Source organism: Pteropus medius, unplaced genomic scaffold, assembly GCF_902729225.1.
Source record: "Pteropus medius unplaced genomic scaffold, Ma_sr-lr_union100, whole genome shotgun sequence".
In the NCBI taxonomy this organism is placed as follows: Eukaryota; Metazoa; Chordata; class Mammalia; order Chiroptera; family Pteropodidae; genus Pteropus; species Pteropus medius.
In genome coordinates this window covers 7856011-7870681 of record NW_024342644.1, presented here as the reverse complement: position 1 = coordinate 7870681, position 14671 = coordinate 7856011, and the positions used below count along the sequence as shown (strand labels likewise).

Sequence of the window (14671 nt, the reverse complement as noted above, 5' to 3'; positions counted from 1 at the left end):
AGGATTTTAATAGTATTCATTTAATCTTGGTTCAGATTTATAATGTGAGAGTGCAATTTTTCGTAAAAGTATTTTTTGACTAATTTTTGCAATGGGGTATATTATACTATGAGATGATTTTGTACTATGAGGTGATTTCAGCACCAGTTTTTTTGTTTTTTATTTTTATTTGATAGAGTATAGAAAATCCTGCTTCAGCCATATAAATAAAGCTTTAAATTAGAACAGTTAATAAAATTTTTGTGTTCTTTTTTCTTGTATGAAACTAAACCAAGGACTTGAAAGAAGAATAAGAGTAAAGTTGATTTAAAGTATATAACAAGTTAATAAACACCCTATCAGAGTTTAAAATTCAGATAAGAAACATTAAAAATGTAGAATAATTTACAATAATGATTTCTGTTTGCATCAGCTAACCTGTCAGGACAAATTCAGTTTTTCTTGGTTTAAACAGTAAATGTTTGCGTGTTCTTATCATTTCCCATTGTGACTTTAAAAGCTCTTCATGATACATATTTATTTTGAAGTATTTTCAGAATTACTGGAGTACCTTCATAGAGTTTGATATCCTCTGAAACTTTTAGTTTATGGGCTCAGAATACTTAGTTCAGGAAATGGTTTACCTGAAAAAAAGTTTTGGAAAATTATTCATTCTAGGTTTTCTGTGTTTTAAAGATCAAATATATTAGTTCTGGCTCTGGTAAGTAGGAGAGGCTGGATTTTAGCCCAGATCTTCTAACTATCAATTCAGAATTCATTTACAAATATCCTTGGTCTGGGTAAATAAGATTTAATTTTGATGGTAGTACATAAGTATATTTTTAGTGTTTTATTTACATGGCTGGGGTATGTACAGTGTATATAACTTATATTTTTCCTTGAAATTTCCATAGGGGTAGCGTTTTTCTATTTATGTCCTTTTTATAACCATATAATTTGGTTATTTAAATTTTTTTCACCTATTTCATTTAGATATTTTTGGAAATTGGTTATTTTTACTTTTTTACAGAGTTACAGCGAATGGTTACGTGGATTTGAAAAGAAGGCAAAAGAATGTGTGACTGAAACTTCAGGTTCAGAGGAGGTTAAGGTTAGTTTAAGAAGTGAAGTATCTATATTTTAACCAGATATGGAAAAAAGATGTGAATCAGACTTTGTCTTTTTGAACCAGGGAAAGATAAAGGATATATTTGAGTAGACTAATGATTGAGAAAATATAAGAAGGTGATTTCATTTTGTGTATATTTTGGTTGAAATGCTATAAGTCTTTGTTGCATTTGATATGTATACAGAGTTAACGTTTGCCATTTCTTTAACCCTGTATATCAGTCATTTCTAAAACAATATATAACTATTTCTTACTCTCTTTTTTGCTTGAGTTTAAAAAGTAAAGGTCAGTTGAGGTAGGGGGAATCTGACTGGTTTGCTAAAATATCCCCAAATACATTAGTAGGAGTGTTCAGAACCTAGCTGTGTTTTTATCATTAACTACTGAAATTTGGGAGATTAACTTTTCTTTGTATATCAAGTGGCATGTTAAAACCCCCTTCCCATGTGTGTAGCATAGGCATTGTGACCTTACTTCACATGTGGATCTGCTTTGATTTTACCATCCTGCTAAAGAGTAACAAGCCTATTTATTATAAAATTGTGTAACATATTTTGTAGTGAGCAGACTCAGAGAGTGTTATTAGCAAGCACCCAATGACCAAAAGGCCATTGAACTTCATTGCCCCTTAAGAAGGTTGAAATGTAGTGTTTCATTATAAAGCAGAAACTGTCATGATATACCAGTAAGTACTGAAACAGATTTGAAGCACAAAACTTACTGGTAAAACTAGAGAATTTTTCTTTATTTCATTCTTCGCAGGTTCTAGAGCACAAATTAAAAGAAGCTGATGAAATGCACACATTGTTACAGCTGGAGTGTGAAAAATATAAGTCCGTCCTTGCAGAAACAGTAGGAAATGATTTTTAATCTACATTTTGGTTTCATTTTTAAATTATTAGCTTATTCCTTTGTGGCTTAAGTAGTTTTTTTTTTGGCATTAGAACATCAATTTTTTAAATACAGCTGTACTTTTGTCCATAGGAAGGAATTTTACAGAAGCTACAGAGAAGTGTGGAACAAGAAGAAAATAAATGGAAAGTTAAGGTCGATGAATCACAAAAGACTATTAAACAGGTATTTAAAAAAGAAGAACTTAGCACAGTGGTTCTCAAAGAGTGGGCACTGGAGCAAGCAGCATCAGCATTACCTGGGCACTTGTTAGAAATGCGTGTTTTTGGGCCTCATGTAAAACTTACTGAATCTGAAACTCAGTGGGGCTAGCAACCTGTGTTTTAAAGCAGGGGTCCCCAACCCCCTGGGTCTCAGACCAGTTTAGGTCCAAGGCCTCTTAGGAACCGGACCGTGCAGCAGGGTGTGAGTGGTGGGTGAGTGAGCGAAGCTTCATCTGTATTTACAGCCTATCCCTAGCACTAGCATCAATACCTCAGCTCCACCTCAGATCATCAGGCATTAGATTCTCATAAGAGCACTGGTTCCTAGTGAAAAAAGGTTGGGGACCACTGTTTTAAAGAGGTCCCCCCAAGTGATTCTGATTCCCACTCAAGATTGAGACTCACTGGTTGAGAGTGTCACTAAAAGGTAATGATAAAAAATGCAAAGTGCTGTGAACATTACGGAAGTACTATGCGATAACATGACATAAAGAATTTTGTGGTTTAGAATGAGTTTTAAAATATTGTATTGTGATCCATGATAGAGTATTCAAGAAAAAGTTAGTGAGTCCTACTCTTCATGGAACCTGAATGTTATTATGCAGTCTTATTTTTTCTCCCATTTACTTGGGCATGGTAAAAAGTGTCATCTGTTGTTCACTTGTTTTCTGGCACCAACCGTGCAGAATTTAGGGTTGCTGATGGTATTCTGTGAAAATGGATTTGGTGATTAAATACAGCCAGTTATCAGTTAATTGTTGAAAATATTAAGTGCTTTTAGCTGGGCCTAATAGAATATCATGCAAATGGGATGGATTTTGGCCACAATTTAAATCAAGTTAAATGTGATGCTCTCATTTTTAAGGTCTTTTAAAATTCAGTATGGCTTTAAATGAGATGCATTTCAAAAACTTTGATGTGTCTAAGTGATTACGGTTCTAGATCATAGGCTTAGAAGCCTCTATATCCTGGATGGTTTACTTGGTTATATAATTGTTTCACATTTCAGATGCAGTTGTCATTCACATCTTCGGAACAAGAGCTAGAGCGATTAAGAAAAGAAAATAAAGATATTGAAAATGTATGTTATTTCATTGTTTGACTTATAAACTATGGACTCATTTTTAGCATTAAGGGTTATCTTAAGATCTGTGTTTTAAGATTTCTTTAATCTACTGATGCAGGTATGCATTTAAGAATATCTTGGGTAGTGTTTGAGAAGAAAATAGTTTTGTAGTCCTATGTGTCATAAACTCTCTTGTGAGGAAGCATCATGCAAGGAAATCTTAAATGTGTTAACTTTTTCTTCTTTGTTGCATTGCTAGTTGAGACGAGAACGAGAGCATTTGGAAATGGAACTAGAGAAGGCAGAAATTGAACGATCTACCTATGTCACAGAAGTCAGAGAGGTACTTACAGTAGAATTTTTTCAACCTTGCTTTTCAATTTAGATTAAATTTATAACAGAATGATACAGTATTTCAGTGTAAGTTGTTTGTGGCAGAGCTTCCAAGTAGCATACATAACATGGGCTATCATAAGGAGATCAATCTTAAACTCTAAACTTCATTGCAGCTGAAAGATCTGTTGACTGAATTGCAGAAAAAACTTGATGATTCATATTCTGAAGCAGTAAGACAGAATGAAGAGCTAAATTTGGTAAGAAGCTCGTTCTCCACTGGTTATCAAGTAGGCTCTGAAAACACTTGTGTTGACATGTGGAGAAACCATCCAAACTTTTTCTCCTTGCTAACAACATCTTTAGCTTGGCGTTTTTGTAAATTTAAGTTACTCTTCATATTCTGATGAGTCCTAAGATGATCTTTCTTTTCTTGACTTCTAAGATGATTCTTCTTTCCTTAGCTCCTAACAGTGGTATGGTGGCTTGCAACTCTTTTTCAAAAAGAATTTTCCATGTTATATAAAACCTAATTTCTTGAACAGCATTATTTTCAGTGAATAAAGAAATGAGACAAATAGGTAAAGATTGGCTGAACTGTGAAAATTCTCTCTTCAGAGTTACCGTAGTTAACTAGATCTCTTATTTTTTAACCCGAAAGGAGATTATTAAAGGTTGAAGATGCACACTCTTCATTCAAGGGCAGTAATCCAATCTAACCTCTTATTTTTTACCTGATCTTTCTATAGATTATAGGTAACAAAAAGCTTGTGAAATTCTTTATCATCAACATATCCCTTAGAGTATAGTAATCATAAAACAGTAGACTTAAAGATAACTAAAGTTAGCTAAATGTCTTATAAAAAATAGAGTACTCTGTATTCTCATTCTTAAAGTTTTTGGAAATTTGCACTGATTGTGACAGACAGTCGTTAAGATAAATATGACTATCTTGTAGTATGTTTCAAAAAACAATCATTATGTCTTTCTGTGACTTAAAAATTGTTATAGCACATGATTAGATTTTTAAGAAGTACCTGGTTAAGCTCTGGGAAGATCATAGTAAGTTTTCTCCTTACTCCAAGTTAACCTTGCCCAGTTTGGAATTTTTGCTATTTGTACCAAAGAAAACGTCTTAATTTGTTTATTTGTGGTTGGTCTTCTGTATTATGGCAGTGATTTATGGGAATCAACTTTCGAAGTAGGGCTCTATGAAATGTGCATATAGAGCCCACCCACATTCCCCTCTTTATTTTTGAAATAAAATTTTTGTTTTATTTATCTTCACTTTTCTTTAATTGAATCATTCTCACTACAGTGTAAGACTTGTGTTCTACCTGTGTTTGTTATACATTGCACAGATAAGGACTGTGCTATGCCACAGCTATAAAACTTACTCCATAATGTGTTTTTTAAAATTTCTAACTATACTTGGGAGATATTACTTTTAACTTTGGTGCTTGGTGGCTAACTCCAACAGTGGCATCAAACCCATAAGATTCTGCTTGAGCCTTTAGCCTGATGCTCTCTTTGTATTTTTTGTCCTTTCTGTCAAGAGGCCATTTTTGAATGTTTTTTATTTGTTTGTTTGTTTCTGTGCATGTGTGTGTGTGTATGCACGTGTGCGTGCCTTGAGTTTGTAATCTTTGAGTTTTTCTGTTTCTTCGTTTGCTCAAGAAAACTGTTGCCATAGTTTAAGATAAAATAGTTTTGTTCACTTGTACATACATTGTTTTTAGGCCAAAGGAATAACCTCTCCGATCTATTATATTAGAGTTAAGTATAGGAGCAAAAACTGAAGCGTTTGGGTATTTAAAGTTCCAAAAATAAAATTTCCAGGTGGAATGTCCTCCAGTAATTCTCCCTCTAGTTCGAAATCTCAGTATCTTATATTACCCTCTTTGAGGCCTCCAGAACTCTTTGGAGTGTCATGCCAGTGGGTGGGAGGCTGAATCAATTAACTTGATGAATTTAATAAGAAAATTATTTTTTGTCAGTGTAGTCCATATCCCTTATTTGTATTTACGTGGAACAGTTATCAAGAGAAGAGGCATTATATATTAGCACTAGAGTTTTATAGAGCTGTATTACTGTTTTGACAAGTTGGTTATTGAGAAGTGTCATCTTAAGACATTTCTTGTTGGTATAATTAGGCCAGTGTGACCTTGCACTGATCTCTTCAGTGACATCTTAAATGAAGATCAGAATTTAAATTTTTGACATTTTCATTTTACCGGATTTGTAACCTTCTGTTCACTGTCTTTTAAAATATTGTATAATTGACTCTTCTTAACTGAATTGTATAGATCAGGACTGCCTTTAAAAACTAGTAAAATTTCTGTCTACTTGCCTTTTAATTTGGAAGAATTTAAATATGAACAAACTACTTTATGAATAGTAAAAGGTGCTTTACAGGAATTTGATGGTTTTGTTTTTATATTCCCAGCTTTCTACTCTAAACTCTGGTTTGATTCTATAGCTTTTCTGATGTTCAGCTTTACAGATGGGAACCTCCACTGCTTATTAGCTTTTCTATACATCTCATGCAGTATATTGGCTAATCCACTGTGCATAATAACTGTTAGAGATCCTATTCTTTCTCATTCATTCTTCAGTCCTAGAGGTTTCAGCATAATCAAAGAAGGTTGCAAATTAAGTTAATTGTGGTGGTCTTTTATTTTTACAGTTAAAAACACAATTAAATGAAACACTCACAAAACTTCGAACTGAACAAAGTGAAAGACAGAAGGTAGCTGGTGACTTGCATAAGGTAAGGTACTGCTTGTGCAGAAGGTGCCATATCATCATGCTATATTATTCTTGAATCTTAAGCAGACATATTGCTAATTCTGGATTTATTCTTTTTCATCATTATATTAATTGTTTATAAATTTAAGCTGTTAGTTTTTGGAACTGAACTTCTGGGTTTTTCCATTCTTAATTTGCGTTATCATTTTATCACATTTGTATAATTAACTGTTTTATAAAGTATAGATTAAACTTTTAATTGAAGTTATTTTTTAAAAATTTGGTGGCATCCATATATATTTTTATTGGGATTTGCATATGTAGTCATTTATCTTTAATGGATCTAAAAGATGTATAGACCTCTGATGTTTCAGAAATGTGTTCCTTTCATTTAGTTCTCTGTAGAAATCATTTTTCTTAATAGGTGATTTTTAGGATTACAGTTTCTATTTTTTGCATTAGGTTGATAAGTTATTTATAATTCTGAAATATATTCAATAGTGTCATTCACATATTCTTTTTGCTACTTTTTAGAGCTATGATTGTGTTTATGAGAGAGATAGTCATTAGACAAACATGTTACTTTTTCAGAAATTGAAAGAAATATTTTGTTGGTTCTATATGATTATAGTTTATAATTGTTATCCAGAAGTCTAGGAATCTAGAATTGCTTCCAGTTAATTTTGGTGTTATTGTACCAGTAGATAAAATAGGAACTTAAGAAGTTCATTTTAGAGCCCAAAAGTAGATATATGATCAAGGTTGAGCAATATAATTTACTTTGATAAGTGATGTTAATTTTTGACCTCTGATCAAAATATATAGTGTGCAATTTTAGCTTCACAATTAGTTTCTCAGAAGGTACTTTAAGAATATTAAACAGGTGCTCAAAGATAATAGATATGCCATGTTATTTATGATAGCTAAAATAGCAACCATAGGTTACAGTGAGCTGCCCCATATCTGTAATAGGAATAGTGTGCAACATCTGATTGGAAATGCACAAAAATATTTATTGACATGAGAAAGGTTAACAAAATACTTTGTAAAACAAGGAAGTATAAAACAGCGTGTATGTTAAAAGACCACTTATATAAAACTTTCTGCCAATTTACTCTTTGCCCATATGCACAGAAGAGAGATCTAAACCAGGGGTCAGCAAAACCACAAACTATTTAGGATTTATGGCCCACATATGGTTTCTCTCACATACTCTTCTTTGTTTGTTTAACATAACCCTTTACAGGAATGTAAAAACCATTCTTGTGAGCTGTTCAAAAACAGGCTGTGGCCAGACTTGGCTGACCCCTCATCTAGACTAATGTGAACCTAAATATCAACTGTGTATTGTTTGAACTTCCCAAAACAGTGAGCCATATGTTTTTGCCATCTGGTGGGAGAGGAAGCTGTGTTCATTTTGGAGCAAAAACTGAATAGGTTAACTTTACATTGTATTTTTAGAGAAGCTTTAATCTTGTACAAAATATGTAAGAAAATCACTCACTTTTTTTCTTTTATATATTTGTCAATTGTAATATTTGGAGGCTACCATGTGTCTTTCCTTACAGGCTCAACAGTCACTGGATCTTATCCAGTCAAAAATAGTAAAAGCTGCTGGAGATACTACTGTTATTGAAAATAGTGATGTTTCGTCAGAAATGGTATGCATTTTCTTTAACCTCAAATCTTTGGGCTAATTGTCTTATAAACTTTGTAAAGAATAAAACATGCAAGATCCATCTCTGACTTAAAAAAATGCCTTTGTAAATTTTTTTCTATCAGTTGTGTTGCATTCATCTTTTTCTTGAGATAGCCTGTCTCTGAAATGTAGTGTTTTTATTAATGTTTATTTTCACTTTAGCTTAGTGAGATAATAACAGTAATTTTAAGATTTGTGTTGGGAAGTGTTGTGGCATACTACTCAAGAGTATATAGACTGTTAGACTGCCTTCCTTAGAATCCTGGCCCTGATACTTAGTAGCTGTGTGACTGGGCAGATTCCTCTTTATGCTTTAGTTGCCCCATTTGTAAATGGCAATGTACTCATCTTGTAAAATTGTTGAAACGAATGAGTTACTATATAAAACAGTTAGAACAGTGCTTAGCACTTAGAAAGAGCTCAGTATATGTTTACTGTTATTTTTACTGTTATGAATGTGCTCTCCTTTGGTGCCCCGCATATTTTTTTCTTAAAGAAATGGATTTATATCTGATATTCATAGATTACAGTTTTTCCCTTTGTGGCCCAGTGACAACATTTATGACACAACTTTGGTGCAAATTAATTTGCACTTACAGGTAGCAAACACCATTTCTCTATGGTTTTTATTATTGATTTTTATGTCATTTTTCAGATTTTTCATGTTTGTATTTAAAACGACAATAAAATATTTTCAGGTTTTGGTTGCAAATGGCCTTTCATTGTGTTTCGAGTTTTTCATTACTTCCATCTTCTTTTTAGGAATCTTCTGAGAAGGAGACAATGTCTGTAAGTCTAAATCAGACTGTAACACAGTTACAGCAGTTGCTTCAGGCAGTAAACCAACAACTCACAAAGGAGAAAGAACACTACCAGGTCTTAGGTAAGAATAACTCAAGTGTTACTGTCTGTGGGTAATTGACATAATGTGTACATGCAAATGTCTGGTAGTGTGTGTTTACCATAAATACAGAAGCTGTCATTGCTCTAGTGGAAATAGTCCTTCTTTATCTCTTTCAGAATCACCAGACGACAGCTTTAGCTTTCTTGGAGTTTTATTTCCATCTTGTACATATTTTGGTCTTGGAGCTTGGAGGGGGAAAAAACCCTTTTTCTCTGCCTTCATTGACCTTTATATAAAACAGTTGCTTAGGTTTTCTTTATTGGCATAATGTCTGCAACTGCTTCTTTAGTTTATCCTGATCTTAGTTCTAATAAAGTATCTGTGTGATTTTTAAAGTGACTTTGTTAAATAAAGTGACTGATGTTTTTACTGAGTTAAGATGCTGAACTGAAAATCAAGTCATCACAGTTTCTTTAAATTGGAAGCTGGGTTTTATTGGTCTGCTTATAAGTAATCAAATGCATTTTTTAACTTCTAAAGTGACAGTCTTAATGGAAGATAAATATACTCATCATTAATCAGCCCATGTCATGAAATTTTATTGCCCATATTACTTGGGAAAGCTTAGATTTGTTGGCATTTAAAAATGACTTTTAGGGATGTAGTGCACAGCATAGAGAATAGAGTCAGTAATATTGTAATAACTATGGTGACAGATGGTTAGTAGATTACTTTGTAAAGTATATAAATGTTGAAACACTGTGTTGTACACCCGAAACTAATATAATAGTGTCAGTTATGATTAAAAAAATAAATTTATAGAATATAAAAATATTTTTAAAATGATTTGTATTTCAGCTGCTGAATACAGATTAATTGGTTGGTTGATTCTTGGGTTTTACTTGTTTTAAGAATGACTTAAATCACACTGTCTTGGATAATTAGGATATTCAATACACACTGAAGCTGTTTTAAAATAACCATGGTATCCTGGAGATCAGTAGAGTGACTTGTTCTTTCAGAACCCAAACTTAAGACTCTTAAGGCTATGCAGAGGCCTCAGAATAGGTGATGTGTCATGGAAAAGTTAGGATGGACCACCATTTTGATCACAGAGGCATTCCATTTCACTTTTACAGAATGATTGTCCTTTTGCCTTCCTGCCTTAGCATATGGTGTCCTTTAAAATGTTCTTTCAGATCAGTTACCTCTAAGAAGACTTTCCAAATAAACCCAGCTCATTTTTTTAACTTGTCAGCAAAAAAGTAATTATACTTTATTCTTTCAGCCTTAATAAGCTGACTTTTCAATTGTCTAGAGTTATACTTCTGCCACATTACCCCCTTCCCCAAATTAGGAAGTAACCGTGCTTCCTGCTTCACACTGAAACTCTCCTTTCCATATCTTTAGCCTAACTCTCTTCTCTCCACATGCTCCTTCTGTTCAGAATTAAAAACATGCTCAGATTTTATTTTTTCAAAGTCTTATTTTAACCATGTACTTCCTTTAGGTTACCACATTATTTTTCTTACTTCACTGTTTAACAAAGGTTCTTAAACTATTCTCACAATATCTACGTCTTACTTGCTATTAACTTCTTCATCTACTCTAGAATGGCTTCTCTACCTGCCATTTCCAGTGAAATATTGATTTACTAATTGCTAAATCAAATACGTGCCCTTCTTTTGCATCTAGGATATTGAAAATAGTTATGAAATAAGCTACATATGCTGGTCAGTCCATAGGCCTTTGTGTTATAAGGGAAAGGCTTCGTTTCTGAGAGCTTAAAAAATTATATGATCTCCTATTACTCTTTGCCTTTAGACCTCGTTAATAGTACCTCTCCAGCATTTCAAAGGTGTTCTTTAATATTTTTTTTCTCCCAAACACATGGGCTGCTGATACTAAGTCTTGTGAACCATCTTTGGCTTGCCTGTTTCCACATTTGCTTTAAGCATATTAAATTTGACGCTTGTACATTCATTAGTAATAACACTTTTATTTCTCAGATTTCCCCCCTAACTTACAAAATTGTAGTAATTTGTTAAATAAAAAAAATACTCTGGCAACACAGCTAAAACTGAACTGTCGTTTGGCAGGTATCTTCCATAAGTGATAACTCCGCATTCTTTGTTAGCTGATGAACAAAAGTCCAAATTTGGCAAGTGAAAGGGTGGTTGAGCATCAGGATAGAATGGATTGTATGAAGGTAGAAGTCTGCTGGTCTCTTAAGAACTCTCCTTCCATAGTTTTTACTCAGCATTGACAATGCTAACCCCTCCTTACAGATAGATCCCTTGGTTCCCATAGCTCTTCATTAAATGTTTGTTACCTTCAGGTTTTTAACTTTAGCTATCATTTTTGCTCAGTATAGTCTTCCTCATGTGAACTCTTCTAAAACTATGACTAGATAATTAAGTTGTAAATATAATTTTTTTAATCATCAGAATATAGGTAATAGGTTAAAATCTGATGTCAAGAAACTTCTTTTTAGTATATACTGTAAAAACATAGGAATTGTTTAAGGTAATGCTATACATATTCGGTAAGGGAAACACTATCTTTAAAAGACAAAAATGAAAGAAGGGATATATAGTAATTTAGTTTTCTAAATCCTAATACATAGTACTCACAGTACTTAGCATTTCTGTGAACTGTTAGGGGCAGGTGTATTTATCTTATATCCTCAGTTTGTAAAACCTTAACCTTTTCTTAACCATCTCCTCTACCTCTCTGCCTGTGCCCCACCCCCCCGCCAAAAAAAAGGCTGTAATTTTCCCCACTTTTTATTTTTAATTAAGATAATTTGTTGTAGCTTTGGACTGGCAGTGCCAGTTTTTATAGTATACTTTTTTTGTTCCTAGATATCTCCTTTTCCTTATGTTTCAAATTTGCCTACTTCTTAGTGTTCTAAGTGTATATCTGACAATGTCAGAAAACTTTCTCATCCCAGCATCTTAGTCTCTTTGGGCCCCCTATCACAAAAATCCCATAGACTGGGTGGCTTAAACAACAATTTATTTCTCACAGTTCTGCAGGCTGGGGAGTATAAGATGAAGACACCAGAAGATTCTGGTGAAACCTGCTTCCTGGTTTAAAGGTGGCCACCTTCTTGCTGTGTTTTCACATGGCAGAAGGAGCAAGGGAGGTGTCTGGGGTCCATTTTGTAAGGGCAGTAATCCCATTCATGACAGTGGAGTCTTCGAAAGGCCCCACTTCCAAGTACCATTACACTGGGGGTTAGAATCTCAGCATATGAATTTTGGGGACACAGACATTGAGACGATAACCAGTTTGTGGAATCCTTTGGAGAGAGGATGACAGTTTTAATAGCTGACACTTCATGATGATGCTTCTAAGCATCAGCACGCTTCTAACATGTAGCCATTATCATTTATTTAATCGTCACAACAACCCAGTACAGTAGGTAGGTGGTATTATTATTAATATTTTAATTCCCATTTTGCAACAGACTGTAAGAGGTTCTATAACTTGCTGAGGTCACACAGCCCTTAACTAGGTGAGCTGAGATTTAAATCGAGGTGGTCTGGGCCCAGGGTCTTTGCTCTTAATCGGCACTTTTCTTTTTCCTAATTCAGGCGCTTTTTTGCCACTGCTTTCTTTTTCACCCATTCTGTCTGATCCTTTGTTGCCAGCCTTTTATAGTTTTTTCAGTCAATTGCGACTTGGTATTTGGTTTATCAGTAGTGAATTGGAGAGGCTCTCGATGTTATCCAAAAAAAATTGAGGTGAAGTTTCGTCTATGTGTTTTGTATGTATGTGTTCTCTCTATTCCCTTTGACAAATAGATTCTTTTATGATGCAGTTCTCTTGTTTCTGAAGAAAGAAGTTCTTTTGTAGTGCTATTGAAGTATTAAGAATTAAAGTTTCAGATAAAAACTAGCTTTTCTTTCTACACTTTACACTTGTCATATAGATCAGGTTTTTATTTTCGGGAATGTGTTTACATAGCACTTCATAGTTTAATGTACCAGTGGGCTATGTAGACTTTCTGATCAGCTGTTAATTTTGTTTTAATTAAAGAACATGATAGCCAGTGATAACTTTGCTTTTTAACTTTCTAATTGCTTCTTTTCCCCTCAACTTTTTATTTTGAAAAATTTCACACGTAAAGAAAAGTTGAAAGAATAGTATATTACATGCCCTTAACCTGCTTCATCTCTCTGTATGTGTGTACATATTTTGTTGATGTCAAACTATTTGAAAATAACTTTCAGGTAGGACATTTTATACCTAAGCACTTTTGTATGCATCTTTAAGAACAAAGACATTCTCTTACAAATCCATAGTACCATTATCACATCAAAAAAAGAAACAGTAGTTCTGTAATATCATCCAGTATTAGTTTCCCCAATTATACCCAAAGTATCTTTTATTTTTCCCAAACCAGGATCCAGTCAAAATTCACATGTTGCATTTGTTAAATCCTTTGGATTTTAAATTCTTTAGTCATTTTATCTGACTTAGAAAGCTTCATTTGACCTCAGAAAATCTCTTTCCGAAACTTAAGCTATTTATTCATGGATGGAGAGTTGTAAATTTCAGTCTCTTTTCAGTGCTACTCATTCACCTTAATAGCTTTACAGTTCTCTTGAGTAGAACTAATAAAAATGGATTCTCAATGTTGTTCTTGTAAATGTTTTAAATAGGATTTTAAAATCCCTATGTTATTCTCAGTTTGGTCTGAGATTTTGGCTCACATGTTTTAAAATCTCCATTAAAAAAAAAACCTTTATGAATTCTGAGATTTTTTTTCTTGATTTTGGTTATCATTAATATTAATTGCTTTGATCCTTGTTGAAAGGGCCATGCTAGATCAAATGAAATATGTACGTTTGGTGTTTGACAAATATCTTCTGATTGCCTTTTGTTTCTTTGTTTTGAAATGAATTTCTTCCTTTCTGATCTTTTACAGAGTGAAGTAATTGGGGAAACCATTCAAGGATAACAGGAGGCATTGTATTATATTTTGCCAAATTAAAGCCTTATTTATGTTTTCACCCTTTCTACTTCGTCAGAAACACTGAACAGAGTTTTGTCTTTTCTAATCCTTGTTAGACTACTGATTTAAAGAGAGAGAAAAAAAGCCAACTCTGTAGACACCTTCAGAGTTTAGTTTTATAATAAAAACTGTTTGAATAATTAGACCTTTACATTCCTGAAGATAAAATAAACATGTACTCTTTTATCTTATTTTGCTCAATAAAATTGTTCAGAAGATCAAAAGTGGTAAAGACAATGTAAAATTTAACATTTTAATACTGATGTTGTACACTGTTTTACTTAACATTTTGGGGAGTAACTGCCTCTGACTTCAACTCAAGAAAACACTTTTTTGTTGCTAATGTAATCAGTTTTTGTAATGGCGTCAGCAAATAAAGGGATGCTTATTATTCAGACTTGTTTTAATTTCGTTGAGTTTGAACAGATTTCATTAGCACTATATATCAACATAATTTAGAACACAATTAGTAATTGTAACCTTTAGACAAATAAGATAGGGTATCGTTATTTATGTAACTTCTCTAATTGGAGTTCTGAGTCTTTGTGATTCTGTGCATTGTAAATTCTGTCCAGAGTGCTGTGGTTTACAGAAAGGATGAGGCAAGTATTTAGAGTTTCAGACTTACCACCCCCACTTCGGGTTGAGGAGTGCTATTTTATTTTTATTACTAATATTTTAAGAAATAAGAATTGACTTAGTTTCCCTGTCAGGTATTGTGTTACACAGTTTACA

General features: G+C 33.3%; 1 protein-coding gene across 5 annotated transcripts in view; it reads left to right on the top strand.

Moving 5' to 3' along the window:
* The window catches only part of KTN1 (kinectin 1), an 88899-nt gene extending 74566 nt beyond the window's left edge, over positions 1-14333 (top strand). For 2 of the 5 annotated variants that reach the window (XM_039866530.1, XM_039866527.1), the window contains 10 exons: positions 1010-1090; positions 1871-1960; positions 2093-2185; positions 3233-3304; positions 3549-3632; positions 3799-3882; positions 6309-6392; positions 7939-8031; positions 8832-8952; positions 13850-14333. In XM_039866530.1, coding sequence (XP_039722464.1) covers positions 1010-1090; positions 1871-1960; positions 2093-2185; positions 3233-3304; positions 3549-3632; positions 3799-3882; positions 6309-6392; positions 7939-8031; positions 8832-8952; positions 13850-13854 — 807 coding nt within the window. In that variant the 3' untranslated portion in view covers positions 13855-14333. The remainder of the gene's footprint in view (positions 1-1009; positions 1091-1870; positions 1961-2092; positions 2186-3232; positions 3305-3548; positions 3633-3798; positions 3883-6308; positions 6393-7938; positions 8032-8831; positions 8953-13849) is intronic. The other 3 variants (XM_039866528.1, XM_039866529.1, XM_039866532.1) reach the window with 3 other exon arrangements.
* Positions 14334-14671: the final 338 nt, after the last annotated feature.